This window comes from Lepidochelys olivacea, assembly GCF_965140295.1.
Source record: "Lepidochelys olivacea isolate rLepOli2 genome assembly, chromosome: 5".
Lineage (NCBI taxonomy): Eukaryota > Metazoa > Chordata > Testudines > Cheloniidae > Lepidochelys > Lepidochelys olivacea.
The window spans coordinates 25596602-25621831 of NC_140415.1; the positions used below are offsets into that span (position 1 = coordinate 25596602).

The 25230-nt window shown below is 36.7% G+C and overlaps 1 protein-coding gene across 1 annotated transcript; it reads left to right on the forward strand.

The window, feature by feature from the left end:
* The first annotated feature begins 13872 nt into the window (after positions 1-13872).
* LOC311520531 (sperm flagellar protein 2-like) lies at positions 13873-24696 on the forward strand. The gene is made up of 4 exons (XM_084628062.1): positions 13873-13985; positions 14178-14363; positions 14585-14707; positions 24350-24696. The coding sequence occupies exons 1-4, from the start codon at positions 13971-13973 to the stop codon at positions 24425-24427; spliced, it is 402 nt and encodes a 133-aa protein (XP_084484188.1). The 5' UTR covers positions 13873-13970; the 3' UTR covers positions 24428-24696.
* The last annotated feature ends 534 nt before the right edge of the window (positions 24697-25230 follow it).

The following is a 25230-nucleotide window of genomic DNA, read 5'->3' on the forward strand; positions in this document are numbered from 1 at the left end:
ATTCCATTTCAGAAAGTGCAGATATGTCTTTTGCTATCCATTTGACACATTTTTATTTTTTCACTAGGTTTAATATCAAATAAAATATTTATTGACATTCTTCTTGACTTGATTACTTTGAACCTTGGAACAAACAGCCTTCCTGATGTATGGATGCGCTTCACAGTTTCAGATGTAAGTTTTAATTGCTGTTTTCATTTCTGTAGATCTCATCACTTGAACGCTTTGCCAGTTTGCCTAGTGAATATGCAGTTCTGGGCCTTATCCTTACCATAAAGAAGCACAAAAAAAATTTTTTTAAAGGGCCTTCCGAGTTATTACTCCCATCATTTCCTTTCTATAAGAGTAAGTTTGTGGATGCAGCAATGACAAGATTTAATCCGTATTTTACTACTATATTTATTTATGCTTTTCTCATTTATAGTATATGAGTGTCTTGGACATTAATTTAATTTATTCTCACAACATCATTGTGGGGATAGGAATCATCTCCAGAGGGGGAACTGAGAAAAAGCGACATTAAGTAACTTGCCCAAGACTGAAGTAGAATCAATGGCAGAGCTGCAAATAGAACCTACATCTCCTGAGTCAATCTGGTGCTTAACCACAAGACCGTTTTTGCTCTTTATTCAACGGTAAATCCAAGATATGGGAATAAGTAGGCAGAGGTTGGACCTGCATAGTGTTAAATATGTTTCTTCAAGAATCTTGAATTTGCTGTGATACCATTAGATTTCCCAAATGATTATGTTTTTTATTAATTGCACATGCGTCCAAGACTATGGGATAAGGAGGATTACCAAATTTAGTAAATTTGGATTCTTCTAGGAAAAGGCTTACACTCAGAGGATGAAATGCACTTACAGTGAAAGAGGTTTAACATTAAGACTTTAATTGAGACTTAACTGGTACAGACAACTTTGTGTGAACTCTTTGCACATGGATGAATTTCACTGAGTACCTGATCAATCCTAAAAGGTTCTGAGCAACAGGAGCTCCGATTGACTTAAATTAGAATTGCAGATGCTCAGTACCTCTTGCAATCAGGCCATAAATCGATATTTTTTGCATAGTAAAGAAATTAAATAGAATATGAGTCAGATGTTCAGTTTGCTGTTAGCGTATGTTAGTAGTAGTGTTCTTAGTAGTTGTAGTTCATATTGTTAGTAGTTGACATGTATGCAGGCTGAATGGAGGATTACTTACATCACTAATATAAAATATGTATCTATTTATGTATCCCACAACACATTCTTTAAGTATCTTTAGTCCTTACAGGTGTTAGATTTCCCAAACCAGGCTTTCATTAAAGTGCACCCCTAGACATTGCTGCTTGTTTGGTGAAATACAGTGAAAACCTCATCTCCAAGAAGAAATAGGAAGAACCCTCATCCCATCATCTATCTTAGAAATTTCACTGCAGGAAACCTCAGTGATGACTTGAACTGGGAGATGATGCTGTAAGGCTACAAATCCAGTTTCCTAGGAATTTAGGAGAAGGATCCTACTCCTACTGGGGAGCCCTTTACTAGGTGTAATATATTCCCCTCTTTGCCTTGCACATAGTGGACACTACTGCAAATAGATAATAATTGACTTGTCTGTGGGTATGAAGAGAACCGAAGATCCACATACTCCTCCCCATCCACCATCTTAGAGTGGAGTACCAAGTGCACAGCTTTCATCTTGCTGGGGGACTCAAGGTTTAAGGATGCCTAAAATGACTGTTCAGGTTCTGAGAGCTTATCTTACTCACCTGTGAAACCACATTAAGACATGGCGCAATCTGATGCTAAGTGTCTAAAAGTGGAGAGTCAGAGTTTGATGGGTATCTTCTGTCAGAGTGAAGAAAATTCCTTCTGTATAATTGTATAAAATTGTATTGTGTTTTATTTTAATTATGTAAGAAATGTATATTCTTACACACAACTGTAGTCCAAACTATTTATAATTTTATTTTTATAGTTACAAAATCTGGCAACTACATTAACGGTGAACTCAGAACTTATTGATTGGCGCAGATTCTTATTAACAGCGGCTCAACCATGGCCAGTTCCCTCTGTGATACAGCTCCTTAATACCCTGCACAGCTTTAAGGCTGTTGATGAAGCTGGATCAGGCTTTGTTACACAGGAATACTATAATCAGGTTATAATTGTTTCTTCTTTTGAAAAATAATATTTTGTAGTTTTTATTCAAAAGGTGTATTATTAGTTTTGTTCATTTAGTTTTCTAAACAGTCTGAATTTTAATAGTTTTGGTATTTTGGGGATCCCTTTTGGTGAAATTTGTCTTATGCAGAGAAAATAAAGAAACTTTGCTAGATTGAGTCCAATATTTGCAGATCCCATCCACAGTTTTTAATAACAAGAATCAGATTAGTTAGGTGGACTCTGTACATTCATTTATCTCTTTCCTCGGGAACTAGTTTCTAATGAAAATCCTCCTGTTCTAGAGAATCAGAAACTGACATACTGTTATTTGATTCTTGTTATTTGTTCTCTTAATTTATCCATATTTTTTTTCTTTTTGACAGCTCTACTTTGGCTGTAAAATATCTGTAATTTTATCTTTATTTAGTTAAATAAACAATTTTTGCAAATGAAGATTGATTTTTCATCCTGCAGCGAGTGGGAAATTACAAGATTCTTTGGTTCAAATACATAAGAAAATTTTAATTTGGGTCTTCATTTTGCAAAGTTCAGCGAGGTTTTTGGGAAGGGAGGTTTCATGAAAGTAAAAGAATTTTGGGGAAGGCAGCAGCTGCCTTTCACAGGCATCTATACTGCTCCTCTTGCAGAATTAAATATTGGCAATATAATTCCAGAAGCCTGTGATTTTCAGAATTTCTTTCTTCAAAGTATCACTGATCCAACTACCTTCCAGCAGCAAATGTCCCAAGACATTTGAAAAGAAACTAACCCTGCCAGAGCTGGAAAAGCCACAGAAAGGTATAGCTATAGATGTTGCACCCACCTACACATTATTGTGGTATTTTTCACTGAGGTACTAGAGATTAAAAATATACCAACAGCTCCAAAGTCAACAGAATGTTAATGCAGCATTTTTGACACAGGATGCTAGTTTGAACATCCTTTTAACTCAGCATCTGATATGAACTCTATGAAGTATGAACATTCTAGCAGTTGCCCTGCAGCCATGTCAATGTGTCTGAACTAGCAAAACAAAACCAAGTTTACTGCAATAAGAAGGTATTCTTTACAAAGGGTAAGCCTGTAATAATTTAATGCTAAAAATGTAGCATTCTCATCTCTTCCTCTCCCTTCCACCAAGTACTTGCTTGCATGGAATGATCTTTGGAGATTTTTTTTAAAATCCCTTAAGAAATGTAGCTCCATTAATTAATATGTCAGTGCTATAATATTTTCTGCTAAGAGGTGTTATTCCAGACCTAGATTCCACCTGTCTCACTTTTCTATTGCAGAGAACATAGCATGGACCAATAGCTATTCATCAGTAAATGCTATGATTGTATATAGGCATGGAAGGATTAGAGCCCAGCTGCGGGTGTCTAACTGCAGTGTAGACATACCCTAATTCGGAGCCTCAGTCTCATCAAAAGTCAGTACCAGATGCCTAAGTACCTATGTCACTTTTGAAAATGGGACTTAGGCTTCATTACTTAGTTGCTTTGGAAAACTTTACCCAAAGTCTATTTAATTCTGCAGAACGCCTCCAAAAACCTTTAGGATCCCACAAATCATACCACAGAGATCCAATAATTTTAACTGACAGCATTGTATATTGCAATTTTTGTAATTTTACAACATAAATACATATAGGGGGGAAATGTAACCAGGAGTTTTTCAGATTTATGAAGTTTGAAATTAATAGGCATTTCTGCTCTCAGTTACACCTTGAAAATACATTGAAATCAATGGGATTGTATGGGAAAATTAGGCTGACCAGACAGCAAGTGTGAAAAATCAGGTTGGGGGTGGGGTAATAGGAGCCTATATAAGAAAAAGCCCCAAATATTGGGCCTGCCCCCATAAAATCGGGACATCTGGTCACCCTAGGGGAAATGGAGGTCAGTATTTGCCTCACTGCATTTAAAGCTACTCTATTACAAACTTCGTATCCTTCTTTTTGACATTTATAGATGTTTAGTCACTTTTACATGTTTAACTCTTTGATGTAGAATTACTGACTCATCATCTGTAGAACAGAATGCACTATAGGGTTAATGAGTCAGTAGTTACAATCCGGAAAAGAGCAATAGCACTGAGTTGGTAAAAGAGCTGTTCAGCCATGTAAGGATGTGTTATCTGTAAAGAAAAGCCACTGAACTCTTTGTTAAGGAGGACCTGCAAAGCTAACATGAGAATCCACTTAATCTTTGTTATCTTCTGAATTCTCCATACTAATCTGTCTATAGAAGGCATCCAGTACAGAAACATATTTTAACAATTTTTCCCCTCTGAAATTCTCTTGGCACGTCCTATGTTTTTGAAAAAACAGCTTCATACTGCATATTAAATCTGCCTCTTGCAAAAATATTTGTATTAAAATGCAGAGTATTGTAAGTTGTGAATGGTGGAAAAGGTAATGATCCACCTAAAAAGGGAGAAAAGGACATGAAGAAGTTTTAATAAAAAAACAGTCCCAATAGGATTTGAACTCAGTGTATACTTTGATAGGCTATAGTCTTTTCTCAACATTTCTGAAAATTTACAGGTATTATTTAGACGGCTTGGAAATGCCCATATTGTTCTATTAATCCAATGAGAAATATATTGAGAGTATTATTTTTAGTTGAAAATAAGGTTTATAAAATTTTAAACAAGGTTCATTCTCTATTTCATACTCACGTCATGACAGTCATATTTATTTACTCTATATGTTGCTATTCCAAGAAGCAAACTATGAAAAAATGAACCTCTGTGAGAATAAAAACAAGAATATTCCTGTGTTATATCTATATGCACACACATTTTCCATAAACAGGCTACTGACCAAAATGAATTTTAAAATGATATTGATGGGAATTTTGCTTAAATAAAAGGTGCAAGTTTTGGTCCATAATGATCAGGGACTAGATTGTGGCCTGTCCTGCATGTACATGCAGGAGAGGAATGGCTTATAAGGTGTCCCCTTACTTCTTGCACCTGCTGACCTCGTTTGGCCACTATGGACTGGGAGCGAGGCAGGAATGGGAAGCCTTGCCTCTGCCTCCCGAAATCCCAACCTGTACGGTTGTATGGGTACCTCAGGAGGATGTACAGTGTGTCAGTTATAGGGCTAGCAAAGGGTACACCTCATTTGGTGAAGGAGAAAACCAGGAGGCAGATTGCAATTCTGCATCACAAACAGCTTCCTAGTCTGTTCCTAGGATAGTGCATCTATATGAAGAGGCATTTAGTAAATCCACAATTGACCCCTAGGTATAGGCAAAAAGAATAAAGTTTCAATACTTGGTATTTTCAGGGAACTCTCTAGATACAAATTCATTCTTATGTAGATAGTAGCAGTATAAGGTTCGAGTTGCTACCATAACATTCAGTATTTACTTGCTCATGAAAAGAGTTTGTTGCAAAGTGTCCAAGTATCTAATTAAATTATTCATATTAAGTAGATTGTTACTTACAACAATAAATTCTGAACTTGAATAAATGCAGAGACAGATTTTATACTTTGTTAACCTATCTCTTTCTGTGATTTTAGAACAGAACAGTCCAGTCACTTTTTTTTTAAGGGGATGAAAATCAGTAACTTTTTTTTTTAGGTTGGTTTATGGTTTAAAGGCAGTGAAGATTTAAAAATGCCAGAAAATTCTACAGAGCCTTTGCCTTTTAATAGACAGGAGCATCTTATAACGGTAACTATTGAAAACTGTAAAGAATTTAAGGTATCATTTGCCATTTTGAATGCAGTGGTCCTTTTCCTCAGTTTGCATGACCTCTTTTGCAATGTTAATGCTTACCTATTTTACCTAGCTATTATTTTTCACCAGAAAACTATAAAAAAAATTTTTGGGGGGAGCAGTTGAGTCATAAATAACCACAACTGTCACTGATAACATGAGTTACCTGTGAAAAACATTTGAGTCTAAAGATCTGCTAATGATTGGCTAAGAATTGTGCACATAGCTAATATGTACAATGACATCCTATAATTTTTGTTACTTCTCCCAAACACTTTCGCACACTTGTTTGTCTCTCCACTTTTGCTAGGTCTCGTCTTTTAGACTTTAAACTCCCTGGGGCAGGGACTGTCATTTACTATATGTTTGTACAGTGTCTATCACAACAGGGCCCTGACCTGTTTGAGGCCTCTGAGTAATTACACAATACAAGTGTTAAATAACAGTAATGAAAATATAATAAGGAATTGAATTGAGCTGAATAACAATGGCTCATTTAATCAGTATTTTTTTGTGGTGGCTGCCATCTTATGCTCCAGAATCTAAGCTTTCATTTATTAAAAATTAAGTCCAAGATTTAAAAAACTGGATGTCTAACGTTAGGCTTCTGAATCCATATTTAGGCACCTAAATCAAATGGAAATCAGTCAGAACCACTTGATGCTCAACACGTTTGAAAATCAGGCCATGTATTTAGGCAGCTATAGGTGTATTTAATAGCATAATTTTAGGCACCCATTTTTGACACCTTAGCCCAAGTTCTAGCCCTTAAATTTGCAAAAAAAACCCAACCCCTTCAAAATGTAAATTGTGTGTAAAGTGACACTGTGATGCCTGGTTCAATCTGCAGACAGCCTGAAACAGTAGCCGTGAGAGGAAAAAAACAATCCCATGTACCTCAATGCTTTGTTCATTCCTAAACCTAATTATGACAATTTATTGCAAGGGCCTCAGACATTACTGGCACCTCAGTATCCCCTGTTTTCTGCCTGTGGCACACAGCAGTTTAGTCCCTGAAGGTTGAAATGCTTTAGTCTAACCCAAGTTATTGGTCTTAATATAATGGTAACTGGTTAAAATGTAATGGCCTGTATACAGACTAGATTATCTAATGGTCCATTCTGGCCTTAAACTCTGTGAAACTATGACATATAATAATTAACTATTTCACTACTCATTACAGCACACACACAAAAAGAGACAATCCTTTCTGTAGAAGCTACTATGAATGCTGTCTCATGTTGGTGTCAGGACTGGGCAGCACTTAATTTTACATAAGACATTGGAAGACTACCACTGCTTTTTCCAATTTGACACCTGTTCGAGGATACTGTTTTCAATATAGTTAGTGGTGAATACATTTCATTATTGATGAAGGGGACTTTGCAACAAATTATTGGTGTACAGTATAAAAATGATAATTAACACAACTGTTGGGAGCAAAAGTTTTGAGTAAATAACTTTTTTAAGAAAAGAAAAAAACCTACTTACTATAAAAAATAAGAAAAACCTGAGAATAGGAAGATGAATCTTGCACCGGTTACTTTTAAATGTAGTACCGGTATATATATATTCACAGAGAGAGACATAGTGCATGTGTACAGAAGAGGTAAAATGTCATAACTTTTTTGTGAGATTTTACAGATTCCTACTGGTTCTTTGAGAATCTTCACTGCCAAAAACAAAATATTATAATGTAGATTTTCTTGATTTTTCCATAGGATCTCAACACTCTTTCTGGAAGTATATTTCTCTTCAGCAGTCACTACATTGCATATACATTTAATCCTGTTCTCTATAGACTTTTGATTTAAATTGGCCAAATTTCTTTTGCAGGAATTAATTTAAATGTTTTTCCTGTTCTAGTTTTTCTTTATTTTATTTGCTGATGCCAGAAAAGATCCCTCTCAACTTGACTATACTAAGATGCTGCTTTATTTTGCTTCGCATCCTGATGCTGTTGAGGGAGTCTACCGAGCACTTAGTATTGCTACTGGAACATACATCCATAGAAGAAAAGAGGTTTCTCCTCCACATGTGGTAAAATGTGATTATATGAATTAGTAAATAGAGCCATTATGGTGCTGGCAAGTTATAATTTCTTGTCTGATGACTTTGGGTCAGATTCTGATACCCTTACTCATTTTGGGTAGCAACTTTCTTCAGAAATAGTACCATTGACTATGCACTAACAACATCAGTAGAAATACTCAAAATAAGATGCTTCTCAATATGAGTAAGGGTATGAGGATATATTCCTTGAGCAATAACACAATTGCAGAGCATTTCCTGGTAATTAATGTCCAGTACAGGCGAATTGAGGGCATCCTTTGGTCTAACCTCAGACCACTAAAGCCAGCTAGCTATTAATCCCCAGTAGATACACTGCACTGTGGTTGTTACTATTGCTATTATGAGCAAAAAATAATAAGTTTGTTTAAATGTATTTGTGATACATGGCTAGAAAGGGTTAAATGTCCTCCAAAATGAATAACCCTCAAAAGACATGTGGGGAGATAATGTTTGTGTTTTTGTCTGTTTACATATGGTCCGACCATGTAATCAACAGTCCCTGTCTATGCTGTATTCTGATAATTCAGAAGTCAAAAGAAGATCCTAACATTTAAATGAATTGTAAACATGGGATATCTCAGTATTCATCTCTCTTTGAAATGTACTGTGTGTGACAGGTTGGGTCACAGAGACCCCCCTTGCGACTGCCACCTGCTGGGCTGAGACTGCCTCTGAGCCCGTTTTCCCTGCCAGCTTGGGACTTCAGTACCCTGTCTTGTTGAGCCAGACATGCTAGCTTGCTGCAGACACAGACCAAGGTCTGAACCACGTCCCCCAAAGGTTGCAGACTTAAGTGAAAACAGGTTAAGAAGTGCTCCTGTCTCTAGCACCCAGACACTCAGTTCCCAGTGGGATCCAAATCCCAAATAAATCCGTTTTACTCTGTTTAAAGCTTATACATGGTAAACTCATAAATTGTTCGTTCTCTATAACATTGAGAGCGAGAGATGCACAGCTGTTTGCTCAGATATGCACAGGTATTAATACTTGCTCTGGGTTAATTAATAAGCAAAAAGTGATTTTATTAAATACAAAAAGTTGGATTTAAGTCGTTCCAAGTAATAACAGACAGAACAAAGTGAATTACTAAGCAAAATAAAACAAAAACATGCAAGTCTAGGCCTAATACAGGTGAACTAAATGCAGATAAATCTCATCCTCAGAGATGTTCCAATAAGCTTCTTTCACAGACTAGATTCCTTCCTAGTCTGGGTCCAGCAATCACTCACACCCCCGTAGTTACTGTCCTTTGTTCCAGTTTCTTTCAGGCATCTCTTTGAGGTGGAGAGGCTATCTTCTGAGCCAGCTGAAGACAAAATGGAGGGGTTTCCAGGGCCTTTTATATTCTTTTTCTTGTGGGCAGAAACCCCTTTGTTCTCCTGTGTAAGATCATAGCAACAAGATGGAGTCTGTAGCCACCTGGGCAAGTCACATGTCTATGAATGATTCAGCTTTTTGCAGGCCGACACCATTGTTTACAAGTTAGTTTGGATGTTCCCAAGAAAACTCAGATGTGGACTGGTGTCTCCCAAAGTCCATTGTCAGTTAAGTGTTTCTTGATTGGGCACTTACTGAGAATAGTCCTTTCTCAAGAAGCTGACCAAATTCTTCATTGAGGCTACTTAGAATCAAACAAATACATGGCCAATATTCATAACTTCATATTCAAAAATGATACACACATACAGACAGCATAATCATAACCAGCAAACTACAACCTTTCCATAGACACCCTACTTGGCCTCCTCTGTAAAAGAACTGGTGCAACAATGATCTATCCGGTCACAGTTTATGTCAATAGCGTCACACTGTGAATGGTGGAGGAACAAGCAAATGGCCTTATGTTAATTTGTATAGCTAAGTACCGGTGATGGACCTCCTTCCAAGTCATCCTAATTAGCTTTTGTTCCCTGAGGAACTCCAACTTGTCAAAAGACATGAAATTGTATAAAAGATCCTTGCATCCTGATTCTGTCATCTCAGATCTGCTCAGGGAAAATTTGAGTCACAAGACAGAGGTCCCAGTTATGCTGGTATGCCCTGAATATGATATTTGGACATTGGACTATAAATATGAACTATTTCTGAAAGAACTCTTTGCAACTATAAAGCTCACCATCTCTGCTATGAATCTGCACCTAAATGAATTGAATTCATGTCTGTATGTACATTGATCTTTTAACCATACTCTCTTTTGTTTTTTACTAAATTTTAGTTTAGTTAATAAGAATTGTCTGTAGCGTGTATTTGGGTAAGATCTGAAACATTCATTAACCTGGGAGGTAATGTGTCTGATCCTTTGGGATTGGTAGAACCTTTTCTTTTATATGATGAAATAAGATTTACAGAAATTTTCATCATATTTGACGTGGGTACCTGGATGGAGGCCTGAGACTGGATCACTTTTAAGGGAACTGTGTTGTTTGGACTTCTGAGTAACCAGTAAGGTAATAAAGAAGCTGTTTTATGCTGTCTTGGTAAATCTAAGTATTGGAATATCCACCAGCTTTTGGGGGTTTGGCTGCCCCATTCTTTGCAGTTCACCCTGAGTGACCATAGCTGGCCCCCACTAGGACCCCAGTCATAGTAGCATTACCATTCTTATTAACTTTCTTTTCTGGTATGTTTCTTTGGGATCTTAAAAAGTTTATTTTTGGTATGGTTTTCAAATATTTCAGTTCACCTGTTAGTCAGATGGATTAGTAACATATTGCTGTAAATTCAGTCATTTATTGCAGAGTTCAGTCTGAAAGTTCAAGACCATTATGAATATATTGACATACTGCAAAATGTTGACTTCATTTAATATGTTCATATTTCTTTAGTGTGCTGAGCTGTTTTCCCAGTCTTTAATGACCCAAAACTTTCAATACAATACTGATTACTTTCTACTCTTTTTACAAAAGTATAAAAATCATGACTGATCTTTTAAGTATGCATGCCACCATGTATTTCTTTTCATACCTTTTAAAGAGCTCAATACTTGTACACATGATGAAATCTCTCACCACACTTGCACAACCACAGCGACTACTACTTCCTTAACCTACTTAAACTGCAGTTCTACTCTGAAAAGTTATTGTATAAAAATGGCATTGTTTTGTGGTGCAGATCTACCCCATGTGTATTCATAGTCACGTCTTCTCACTTTTGTGACAAAAATTAGTTTTTTTAGTATTCTTTACCCCTGTTAGTACTGTAGACCCAGCACAGCTTTGGGAAAGGGAGTGCAAGTATAACTGAGGCCAGAATTTGCCCAGCAGAATCTTACATTTGGTAAAGAATACAGCTTGACTTTTAAGATCCCAGGGAGAGTCTGAAAGACTGGCAGTTAAGGGGGAAAAAAACATTTTACTTGTAAGGTGAGAATACTTAATATGAAAATCCTTGAGATACTATAAATGTGGAACCACACTCTCCCATTTTTAGAGTTATTTCTCTGAGTAGTTTACATTTTAAATAAATGTAAAGCTAATACTAAAATAAACTAGACATTTCCAAATACATAGTTGCATGATAATACATTTTTAATTATAGTTTCTGTAATTTGAGGATAAACATCTTGTAAAACGTATGGTATTTTTACTGAATTTATGGAGAATTTAGATTGTAAAAGAAGATTAACATTGTCCCTATTTGGCTGCTAGTTGAAGATAGAGGAAGGATTGCTTTGTGGTTAAAGCTATCAAAGTTCAAACTTGGTTTTGCCACAGGCTTCCTGTGTTACCTTGGACAGGTCACTTAATCTCTTTGTAACTCAATTTTTCACGTATAACTAAAAGACAATAATGTTTGTAGTTATAAATCAGAGGGGGAACTTTCTATTGCCTCAGTACCTTCTTCTTCTTGGTATCAAGCAGAGGAAAGCCTGAAGTCTGGCTTGCCAGAATTCTAATTAGCATTTTCCTTCCCCCTTTTCCTTTGTTATTGTGTATGTTCATAGGTAGGGATGTTGCGGGATACATTCTGTTTGTGAGGCACTACATTATTGTTTGTGAGGTGCTTCATTAGTATAGCAGGGGAGCACAGAGGTATCTAGACAGATATTTTTCTTTTAGATAACATCAGGTTTTAATCAGTTTCACTTTATAACAGCTTTATTTTATGAGTTAGCGTTCAAAGAATTATAGTGCTGGAAAAACATTCTTTCAGAATATCCCTTCGTCTTACGTTCTTCTTTGCATACATCTACAGTTTATTAGCAGTGTTAAATATATAAAAGAGTGAATGGCTGAAATCCTATTCCACTGAAGTTAGGAAGAGTTTTGCCACTGACTTCTGTGGGTCTGAAATGTCACCCAAAATGTTCAACAACCACCAATGGGCATTGAATAAAAAATATATTGTGAGCTATAGTTCTGGTGTAGAAGGATACATTTAAGTTAGTCAAACTCTGTGAAGTAAAAAGGCTTATAAAATAATTTTGAAGTCCTTGGTTTTATAACTTTTTAAAAAATAACAGCAATTATAAATGATATTGCTTTAGCATCTGTGTCTAATTTGGAAATCATTTATAAAGAGAAGTTAGTCGAAGTTATGATTTAAACACATGAGCTGGAATATGTACGTACCCAATAAATACTTTTTTTAGTCTATCAAGTAAATTATCTTTGTATTGAAACATGGATACATGTGTTTATTTGATAAAGGATTATGTCAATCGTTAGACTCTAATTAGCTAATTTTTTCACTTATTTGTTTCCCCCTTTCCACTAAAAAAAGTAAAATTAAAACTAAAAATTTAAATTGTGACACCAGTTAAAAGGCAAGAAAGATAAGAGATTTGAAAAATAGTTTACTCGGATAAAGAAATCAGAAACACACTCTATTCTGCTAGCCGTTTCAAACATGCAAATCTCCACAATATCTAGTTGCCATATATAGTAAATTTAAGGGAAGCATCTTTTCTCCAAGTGTGTCTCATGTATTCAAACAGAACATACTCTCAGCTCATTTATTTTATGCTGGCATTTTAAGGACTTACAGTCAACAGTTACATACTCCAAGGAGATATTGCTGTGCTATAGTGCAAACGTTGCTACTGATGGAAGGCTTGAACAATCAGTTGCATCTTGCATCACATTCTAATGATTGCCATTTTGATTTTGTATGGTAATGAATTCCACAGCGGAAGATCTTTCACTGAAAACACTCAGCAACTAAGTCCCAAGAGTTTTAGGGTTCTATTAGTAACAAAACCCTTGCTGATTGGAGGTAGAGAGAAAGATAGGTGGGCTCTAAGCTGTTCAGGGCAAAGATAAACAGACCCTGAGCCTCCTATATTGGAGAGGGAGCCAGTACAGGGCCCAGACCACTAATGTGATATACTCTCAGGAATCTCTCTTAATCAGAAAATGGGCTGAATGTTGAATTAGTTGGAATTTCTTTGTAGCCTTAATGGTTAGCCCTAGGTAGAGTGTATTGGGCAGTCTAATCTAGAGGTAGCTAAAGCATCAATCACATTTGTGATCACAAATCTCTACTTCTGGCCTTCCCTCTTTATCCGGGCTCTCCTCTTTTCCTGTATCAGATACTGCCTCATGGATGTCTCACCATTCCTTTATACTAAACCTGTCAAAAAACAAAAATTCTGATCTTTCCTCCTAAACTCTTTCTCCTTCCCCATTTCCTTGCAGAGGCCTGGCAAGGCTACTGCAACCATTTGTTTAATGTAACCTCCATGTAGTGGCTCCATGGCCTGGAGCAGAAGAATCCCTTCTTATCTTCACCATGTGAACATCCCCAGTGCCTGGAGAGGGCTTCCCCTATAGTCTAATTTACAGAATTCTGTCATTTGTATTGGTCTAGCAGTCCCTAATGTAAATTAGTGATTAATATGAAGAACACAATATTAAAAATACAATAAAGCAAATAGCAGTTTACATCTATATATATATACACTTGAGGAAGTTAAGACTATTTTGAAAGCAGCTACTTCCTTCAGTGTTCTGAATGGTATCAATATAACAGGACTTTGGACCTGACCCTGGCTGAGTATTCACAACTTCCACTGATGTCAACAGGAGTGGTGGGTACCCATTACTCTCAAAAGCTCTATACTCCAGTTACTGATTTTGTTTGTATATGGTGATTTCTATCATAATAATGGATATTTGGAAGTACATCCTCAATGATTCTTAATAAATGTCAAACTGAAATGTATAACTAATGCTAGACCGCTTACCACTGAATCATAATATATAAATGCTTTCTTTCCCAGTCTTTTTCCCACACTGATATGCTGATAAAGGAGGAACCTTTGGTGGAAAAAGAAAAAATCTTGTACTGCACAGATGAGGGAAGAATTTCTATGGCAACTCTACAAAGAGTGTTCCATCATGAAGGAAGTAAAACTGGTGACAACCATAGATTCAGTGATCGGCAGAAGGCAGGCAGTAATAATAAGGTTGGTTGGTTAAACTAAAGAAAGTTCTATCTGTTGCAATATAAGGACAACATTTAGATTAAACACATCATTGTAAATTATGTTAACAGCATATTTTTAAAGTAATGTTTTAACCCCTCAGCAAGAATGTCTTATAGAAATACACAATGTAATATTTGTTTTATGAAGTGATTCTTTTTCAGTTTTTCTAATAAATGAAGCAAGATTTTTTTTTCTTGAAGCATTTCAGAAAAATATACAAGGAACTGGGCTCTGAGGATCTGAAACCCATTCCAATTACCATTCTTTTGAAGCATCCTTTCATTCAGGACTTGATTAACAACTACCAGGGGTACAAACTTCCTGTAAGTATTTCTTTTCTGGGAGGGTCTACTTAGTAATTGTACAGAAATCTCGAATGTGTACTATTCTAGAAATTTAAATTTAATGATAAGAAATACTTCAAATTCACAAGTGTAGACTCTTTATGGGCATTGCAGATTGCTCAATCCAGATTGCGTGTGGCCATTGCATGGGTGCATGGTGTGGGAGAAGGTGCAAGGAGCCTTACCTTTCCTCATGCACAAGGGACATACATGCACTCAGAGGAGAGATGATCACCCCCATGGGCACAAGTCACACAAAAGTGGGCAGGGAAGAGACTAGATCCTAGAGTTGGCCAGGTAGAGCTGGCAAGGCCAGCTAAAGGGATGGTGCAACACGCACATTCCTCCTGTATGCTTGAGATCTAATGGAGGGACTATGCCTGCTAAGGTACAGTCTTTCTGAGCTCCTCCTTGGGTAGAGTGACTTGGTTCTGCCTCCTACATAGTTAGTGTCTTAATGTCATGTTCTGGCCATAAGTCATTAAGGATGAGATAATCTACCCACTTCTATTTCATATAGGACGCCATATGAATGAAACCTTAAAAATAACATAAAAAAAGTATTTAAAAAATAAAAACATGTATGTAAATACAAAAAACATTGCTACTGTACTGTTAAGGTTTAAATAGTGGGCAATATTGTGGCATTTAGCCACTGTCTTGAGTAAGGCAACACAAAACAAACAGCTGTGTCAGATATCTCATTGTTGTACATAAAGCTACCAGAATGCTTTACCTGAATCCACATTATCCAAACGAACAAGAAAAAAACTAGTTAAAATCAGCACATTAGGAAAGGGAACAAGGAACCTTTGATTCACATCTTAGGAGCTGATCAGTTGCCTTCTCTTTATCTTGTTCAGTAAAACTATTCTTCATGCTGAGGGAAAAGACCCAACGGTGTGATAATAAAACCCCACATCCCAACAAGTAGCGTTGATGATGATGGTCAATGTGTTGGCAGTGATGCCACTCAGTAAGTTTCCAAGTGCTCTCCAGAACAGAAAAAAGTAAAAGGGTTGGCAATCTTATTTCATTAGAAGTTTCCAATTAAAATAAACATATTTTTGATATTCCTTAAATGCCCATGTCCTCCCATTTTAAAAAGAATTTGGCCTGTTATAACTATTTTGTAGTTCCCAAGGATCAAAAACCTGAAATAAGCAATTCTGTAGGTCCAGTTAACTGATTAGAGGGAATTTGTTGGCTCCATGGTGCTTATATGAGTAAAACATTTTCTTATAATTATATTTTAGTTCAAAAAGACCTCCTGTCACTTTACTCCAACTTTGGACAGTTTAGGCCAGATTCCTATTGACACTCCAGCCACTTTTCACTGCCAGACTGCTGTAAAGTGGCCTTAGAGTACATGAAAATATGGCCCTACAAGATTTCAGCCCGGGGTGGATTTGCTACAGCCTTCGCTGTTGGTGCTAAATAAGTGCATTGGCTCTAGGCTTTGTGTCTGTTTCACTGGAAGATGCTATTCATCCTTTGGACTGTGGCTGATTTATGGGAAGGAATTATTTTTTTTCCATTTTCCTTTGTCCATTACTCCACAAGGGTCTACAGTTTGGCATGCTTCTTCAGAACTGGTGGTTTAGATTTGAGAGTTCTCCGGATCAGCCTCTGCCTGATACAATGGAGTGTGAGACTCACCTGGGGATTCTCATATCTGAGACCCTCCCCAGTGCAAAGGACTAGCCTTCCTCATTTAAACTTAGGGTTTGGTGTCTGTCTCACATTTCTGATGGTAAACTAGGTTATTGAAAGGTGAGATTACTCACCTGTGTTCTTCAGCCATATTAGAGTTTATAGGCTCCACCTTCTAGGACAGTGTTTCTCAGATATGACCATCATAGCCGGATATGACCATCATAGCCGCATATGACCACCAGGGGCTTTTCTTGTGGCCACAGCCTCCTGGGTACTGATTGGGCGGTGCCGGGGAAGCAACGGCCCCCACCCCAGGGCAGCCAACAGGGGTTGGACCCTGCCCCAGGCTCACCACCACTCCCCCATCACATCTGGCCCCCACTGCTTTCTCCAGCCCTGGGCTTCAGCCATGCAGTGGCAGGCTCTGGCCCCAGGCCTTCAGGCTCAGGCCCTGGGATCTGGCCATGGGGCTTCAGGATCTGGCTGCTAGGCTCAGGCCCTGGCCATGGGACTTCAGGCTCAGCCCCCTGGCTTGGGCCCGGCCCCTGCCCCCGCCCCAACCCCAGCTCTGGCTCCATGGTGGTGGCTCTGGCCCCAAGATCACCCCCCTGCCTTTGCCTCTGGCACCTGCTGCCTCCGCTGTCCTCCAGTCCATCCCCCCATTGCCACTGGCCCCTGATGCCTCCCTACCCACCTCCCCATCCAGGGCTTAATTTGGCCCTGGCCTTACCAGGGCTGAGTAAATCTGCTGTGAAAAGTTATATTTGTATGTTTGTTAATATCACTTTTCACAACAGACTTAGTAGTTAGCTGGGAGGCTGTGAAAAGTGATATTAACATACAAGTATCACTTTTCAGAGCAGCAGACTGACTAGCTAGCAAGTTTAAAAATAAAAAGCAACCAAATAAACAACAAAAACAACAACAAAAAAGACAAGAACGTGTAAAGCACCTTATTTGTGCTTCTGTTCTGTTTAGATCCAGTAAAGAATAGAGACAATTTACATTATTTTTATTATTGAGTCTGAAAAAACAAAACCCACATAAATAAATTACAATTTGGACATGTATATGTGGATATTTATTTGTTTTTCCTAAATCTAATTAAGTATTTTAGGAAAAATTGTCAAAGTGGCCACCAGCAGGAGTTGGTAGTCGCACTCTGAGGCAACCAAAAAATTTGTTGTGAGAACCACTGAGAGTCAGTTTTCCAAGGAGTTTTCCAATCTTCTCCCTGTGAAGATTTCTGAGAAGCCACCTCCAACTTCTTTCCCTCCTGAGAAAACTTTGAGTGTATTTACAGTCCGTAGTACATCGATAAGCATTCTGGTTCTTCAGATGTAAATGGAGATGATCAGGATCCCAAGAAGACCAATCAGAGTCTTTCTCCCTGAATGCAAATGTAGAAGCTTCTTTACTACACCATCTGATGATTTCTAGAACTTTAAAGACCTGTGTGGATATTATGTGGAAGCTCTGAATATGGAATTTTTGGTGGGTCAAGGTGAGATTAGCTGATCACTCAATATGTTACAGTTCAACTAGAAAGGCATAGTAACATTTGCAATAAACAAAGGTCTCCTGGGGACCATCTTAAGACCTGAGGCTCACACCTGCATATATGCCAGCTGTATCAAAAAGGAGGAATAAATAGTATCCCAAAAGTATCCCAAAATAAATGTAAGTTTTTTCATTGTTTGCAATGTTGTTGTAGCCATGTTGGTCCCAGGATATTAGAGAGACAAGGTGGGTGAGGCAATATCTTTTATTGGACCAACTTCTGCTGGTGAAAGAGACAAGCTTTCGAGCTACACAGACCTCTTCTTCTGTTTATTGGCATCCTGCTTCTAGATCACTAGTAGTCTGAACTGCCAACAAAAGAACCAAACCAGGGAGAACTTTCAGATCAATGCCAAAGGAGAAGTAGGCAAAGTCTATTGATGCGCAAAGCAGCAAATCATCAGCAAGTCTACGATCCATAGATTCCACGGCGAGAAGTGACCATTGTGACCATCTAATCTCATCTCCTATATAACAGAGCCCATAGAACTCCCCCAAAATAATTCCTTTTGAACTAGAGCATATCTTATAAAAACAATCCAATCTTGATTTAAAAATTGCTAGTGATGGATAATTGTGCATTGCAAATGATTAGACATTTCTGATGAAATATTATTTCTGTTTGTGGGACAAACTTCTCCCACTGTTGGACCATCTGTGCAAAGAGGAGCATAGGAAGCTAGGACTATAGTTACCAAGGGCACAATAAATTGCTAACCAACACTGTTTCTTCCATCTTAACTAAACTGCTAACCTCCCACTAGTCTAACCTAAACCTCAATCACTTCCAGGAGAAGCTGTTACATAGCTTAGCACTCAGATTTTTAAATACGTTACCATTTCTTAGCAGCTATCTTGATAGTACTAAACATATATAAATCGCCTACATTGTTTGCAGCTTACAGGTTAAGTTCAGAAGTGGCACAATCTCCAAAGTTTGCCTAAGAAGATCAAACTGTGTATGCAAACTTGCACAGTACCTGAGGGTCGTAAAACATAGTCTCTAGACCAAAATTACTTCTGCAGCATGTCTCAGGAATACTTTTATTACTGAAAATACATAAGGCAGTCTGGAGCTCAAGTACTACATTTATCTCTTGATCTGGCAGTTAGATCTGATATGTACATATCTTGACTTGGCAGCTTGACTTGACTTGATCATGCAGACCTGAAATCTTTATTTAACTATTACCCTCAGTCTTTTCTCTTTCAAGGGTTTTTATTGCTAATTAATCTCAACAGACATGGTGATCTGTACTCAGTACTGAAGAAGAAAGTGAAGTTACATCCAGTAACAGTACTTACAGGCATGGTTCCACAATCTCCAATTCTTTGGAATCTTTCTTTAAAATTCTGATCAAGTGGGAAAAAAACTAAGGCCATAGCTCTTTGTACAACTTTGCTTTAATTGTGCGTATTCATGAAGGAGCATACTCGTGATCCTTGTGGCCACTATATCCTTTCCATAGAATTCTGACCATAGTGTCCAAAACACATGCACTCTCAGAAATGTAGTTCCATTCAGACAACCTCTTCAAAGAACTACATTTCATAGGTAGGTAAACTTCCCTTTTCCAAGGAAGCAAAATTAAGAATACAGTCGTTTTAACATAAAAGATTTTTCCATATATCCTCAAGTAAATATAAAAATCTTTATAAAAAATGAAGTTCAACCGCAGTGCTGCTATTTTGAGATCTTTTGCAAGATAAGTATAGCAAAGCTAGGGTGTGGTTTCTAAGGTTAAAATGTTGCTACTTCTGCTGTCATAAACACTAGTTGCAGAAAAATATTTAGGTAGATATAGATGAAATATTTGCTTTTAATTATAAAATTCAGGATTTTAAAATATATGTGCTGCAGCACTGGCTGGCTTAGGAAACTGGTTATGAATTAGAAAGCCCTTCACTTCTGGGTCACCAGTTCAAATCAAACCAATAGCATCTTGATAAAAAATAATTATCCTCTGATAGGATGTTTGCTGACCTATTTGAAGTGAGTTTGTTGGCTTAGTCCAATTCCTTGTGGACCAGTAACCATATCATAAATCACCACCTCTGTTTGGTACCCTCTTTGTTAGCCTCAGCACAAAGACCAAGGACTGATTTAGACACAAAGATTTTATTACCCTTGTACCTCTGGCCTTTTCTGTCCAGATTAGAACTGTGGAGCAAGCTCTCTGTCATGACCTATCCATTTTTTGGTTTATCAGACAACTTTATTCTTTAGGGTTGTCAGTCTACACCTGTCACCAGAACGCACAGTGTGTGTGTGTGTGTGTAAGCATTTATTTAAGTTCAGAACTGTCATCAAATTCTACTGAATACATTTTTAATAATACTCTTTTCATTGTAATAAAATTACAAAAATAGTCTGCAATAGATATTTAACATCTACTAATACCTCGTTAGTGTTTATTTCCAGTGGAATACTTTGATCTTAGTTAATGAGAGCAATGGGCACAGTTTGATGATTGGTATCTTTTTTCCCCAGTTTGCCATTATCTTTTTTTTTTGTCTCTCATTCAAAATAAAATGTACAGTTTTTTTAATGTATGCTGTGTTGTTGTAGCCGTGTCAGTCCCAGGATATTAGAGAGACAAGGTGGGTGAGGTAAAATCTTTTATTGGAGCTCTTCTTCTGTGCAAGCTTCTCTTTCTCACCAACAGAACTTGGTTCAATAAAAGATATTACCTCACCCACCTCGCCTCTCAGTTTTTCTAAAGCATTTGACGCCATTATGTTATTTATGCATAAAGATTATTTAAGTTCCTTTTTGTTCCAAATCTCTTAGTTTAGCATATCAAAGAATAGATTTCAAATACATGTATATAGTATTTTTATATATATGTGTGTGTGTGTTATACATGTATAAAATTTTATATAAATTTATATTATAAATAAATGTAACTATTTAGGCCCCTCCTTCCAGGCTGCTCCTCCTAAAGTAATTGTAACTTAATATTATTATTAACCATCTACATATTAGTAGCACCTAGAGGCCTTGTTCAATTCAGAGTACCATTGTGGTAGGCATTGTACTAACGTACAGGGAATGATAGTCCCTGCCCCAAAGAGTTTACATAGACTATTTCATGTAACATTTGTAAAATTTACATGAGCAGCAGTTTTTTAAACATACATTTGTCTCAATATGGATTCAACACTTGATACAACGTTTGACAATGAAGAAATACGCTGCTTCGATTTATAAGGACAATTCCTATAGTCCCTACTTAGTAAGGACTACAAGTAGGGGCCTCCCGTGCACAGTAAATAAGGTATTTAATACTCAGGGCAGGAGGAGTATTGATGAATCACTGTCTGCTCTTAGCCCGTGCTCATGATACTTCTAAAACTTGAGAAACATTTTCTATGTAGTGTGATGTGTGGGTGCACAAAGGGCGGAAAATTTAACTCAACTCCTAAAAGGGACTTTAAGTACATTTTCAAATGTACTCCATCATGTGTTCCGTCAAGGAGGACATAAGAAATGTATACATACGTCAAAAAATAATATTTTTCTTCAGTTGCTAATAATAATGATAATTATTGGTTCAGATAACAAGAGACATTATTCTTGCATGAAACTGAAGAAAAGCACATTTCTGTCTATTGGAGCTATTGATCAAGAGCAGAAGCAGTTACCTCTGCAGTATATTTGAGGTCATTGAGAGCTTTGGTTTCTTTTGTAATTGTTGGTTACATACACTGAAGCTGGTTTCCTTTGTACATGTGCTGTTTTCTTAAATGCTAAGCTGTCATTTTCCTCGCTGCATCAGATCATGGATCATATGAATCCTTGCTCATTTTTAGAGTAATGTTTAAAATATATTTGTATAGTATATCTTGTATGTAGAATTTCTGCTTCCTGCCCACACAGCATGTCAGAGGTGCTCTTTTTCCATGATAATAAATAGTAACTTCTTGCAGTTTTACTGATTTTTCACAACTATATTTTTAGTAATAAAACACACATTCTGGTGTGTCAGAAGCATTACAATTAACTGGTATCAGCATTTACCTCATGTGGTAGTGATAAGTACTGATAATGAACTTGCTGAAGCTTCCATTTGCTAACATTTTATTTCTGTATAACCGGAACTGAAATGTCTGTTTCTGACTCATTGTACTGAAAAAGGGCTGTTTTAAACTGAACCACTCTTCCAGCTAATCCTAAAGTGTTATCACAAACTTGTAAAACAAAAGGCCAGTGAAATGCTTTATTGCTTTTTCTCTAGTGGAATATCAACAATTATAGGTAATTTTATGGTTGAAAAAAAGAGAAAAAGCTGGACTTTAAAAATTTGGACAGAATATATTAGCTGAGAAAAAAGTATTTGAACTTAATCTGGTTTATTTTATAAAACCTGGGGATTTAGCCTACAACCTGGAAAAAATAGTATGTTTTCTGCTTAAGACAAAATTTAATCGCCAACATTTTAATATCAAACACTAGAAGGCTAATAGATTGCTGTTCATGTTTTTACTGAAAATACAGTACACTGTGTCTTTAATTTAATCGTTCGTCTTCTTTACACAATTGGTAGTATTATCAAAATGGGGGAGGGGGCGAGGAGTAGTTTGTGTGAGATCACTTGACACAAAAAGCTGGAAACCAATAAGTTAATGTATTATCAATACCAAAAACTGCACAAAAATGTAAATGCATGCTGTCTCGATGTAAACACATATTGCTCCAAATGTTGTTGCAGTTTCTCATTTTCCTTATCTTCACCTCCATTTCTTTGACGCTCTGCTTCACTCTGTAAATTGAATTACTAAAAAAGGCAACTTCTTACTCAACAGGTTTGCTCTGTGTGCTCTGAGTTACACTTGCTGAGTTTAATGTCAAAATAAGTTTTTAACGCTCTTTGCTCTTTACTCCATTAAAGTTAAATACATGCTTAAGTGCTTTGTTCAATTTAAATTCCAATTAGCTATACCTGTGTAAATCCATTGAAGGCAATAGGGTTGCATAGGTGTCACTGAAAATGTAATCTTGAAGATACAGGCATTAAACAGTAAGTGAGGCAGAATTTGTCCTGAAGAACTTTCATTCTTGTTCAAGCTGGCCTCTGCATATTTATACCTATAGGATGCACTGCCGGCACTGCTGAGCTTTGGGAACAAATCACTCATAGTCAAAGAAGTTTGACTGTGGAGTGAACTTCTAGAGGAGGTCAGGCTAAACTGAAAATTACCATTTTTAGGGTGGAAGGAAAATCCTACTCTCTGACATATTATTTATTACTGTGTTATTTGTAAATTGTAGCACTAAGATGTTCCAATCAGGAGCAAGATTCAGAAGAGCTAGGGCCTCTGCAAACACAGTAAGAGAAAGAGAGTTCCTCTCCTGAAGAGTTTATAGTCTAGTTAATGGGGGAGGGACAGGAAGAGAGAGAGAGAGAGAGGAGTGGAAAAACAAAAACAGCAACAAAAACCACATATGTTCATATGCCAAGTAGAGCCTCCTCTCTTGGAAAAGATTCATGAAGCCACCATGCAGACCTAACTTATCAGGGAAGCACCTAGATACTGCCATGGAGAGTACTCTAGAGTAGATAGATAGATAGATAAAAAATCTACCATGCAAATTCATACCATTGTATCAAATATGTAATGGGACATATATCAGTGGCATCAACATGGTACTTTCTTTTATTGTTTTATTTACATATTACATAGAATAAGGAAGAAAGAGTCTTTTCACAAAGATTAACTGTCAAAACTGAACCAGCAAAAGGAAAGGTTCTGAGTCAGCCACCATTTCCTTAGCTCTTCTCTAGGTATTGTAGCATTTGTAGTGCAAAACACACACTGATTCAAGAACCCTCCAATGCCTAGATAAGAAGGTAGATTTAAGCCTTAACACTGAATTTCCTGGATTTGGTTACTTAAAATCCATCCTTGACATCCCCATCACATGCTTGAAGCACCACACCATATACTGATTTCTTTGGAACAATACATATAACAATTCCATAATGGAAAAGAAGTGATTGGTTTATTCTGTAATACAAATATTTAATGCCTATAGTAGACCATTATTCTTTAATTCATGACAAGTTAACCTGTAATTGTTTGGTCTGATAATATCATGTTACAGTAGTATGGAACTGTGATATTGGCCTTATACAAATGATATAAAAAGCTGTAATTTTCTTTACAAAATATTCCATTGAGCCTTCTATTGAGCTCAGGGACAGTGCCAGTGTTTTCTTAAATAGAATATGTTGAGTATCTTATCTGATATATGGAAAGAGTGACTTACATGAATAAATCCCAATTAAAATACAAGTTATACACCTACATCTCTGCTCATTAATAGTTTTGACAGTTTTAATTGTGACCTAAAAGTTATCTGACATGTCCTTTTAACTTTGTTTTCAATATTCTTGTGTGTAGGATATTAAAGTGATTCTACAGAGAGATGAACAGACACAATCAACTGATGGAGAAATATATAAAGATGTTAAAATATGAAAAAAAAATTAAGCAGTAAGGGAAGTTTTTGTAGGAATTAGGACTTGTGGTCTACTGCTGTGAGTAAGGATTGCAGGTCAAGTCCTATAATAATTAAGTATATTACATGCTAGCTATACTCTGCTTTAAATAAAAGTGTATTTGATTAAAGAAGTTTGGTTATTTTAGATAAAATATTCTGATAACACTTCTAAATAAAATGAAGTTGGTTTTTAGTTGTTGACTAGTAATATGTTCTTTAATAATTTTATAGGAATAGACTGTCTGCCAGTCCTATGTGCAAGATCATCTTTTGTTAATATTGATGGAACACAAACATTGATATTTGTTAATTGTATACAGCATCTCACAATTTTTAGTTAATAAACTAATAATATAAATGAAAACAGAATTTTCTCTCAATTAAATAAGGACAAACTATTGAAAAGCCATAATGTATATGAAATTGTAATACTTATTGGTATTAGCAGAGATATTTAACCCTTGTTTTCTAACCTTTCAATTTTTACCATACCATTTCTAGATAAATTCTAATTACAATCTGTTAGAATATTTCCAAGCTCATGTTCAAGTGGAAGAACACAGTGTGAGCAATAGTAAAATTTCTCAGTGAACTTTCATATAATTGTCATGCTACATGAAATCATTGAATCAAAGTTCTTGAAGGGAGTCATTTATTAAATAAAACTATATATTACTGATACAAAAGGACAATCTTCTAGACAACTCAGGTTCCGGCTTTGTTTACCTGGGATGGTGCTCTATCTGGCCTCCTATACAGCACAGAGCAACATGTACTTGCT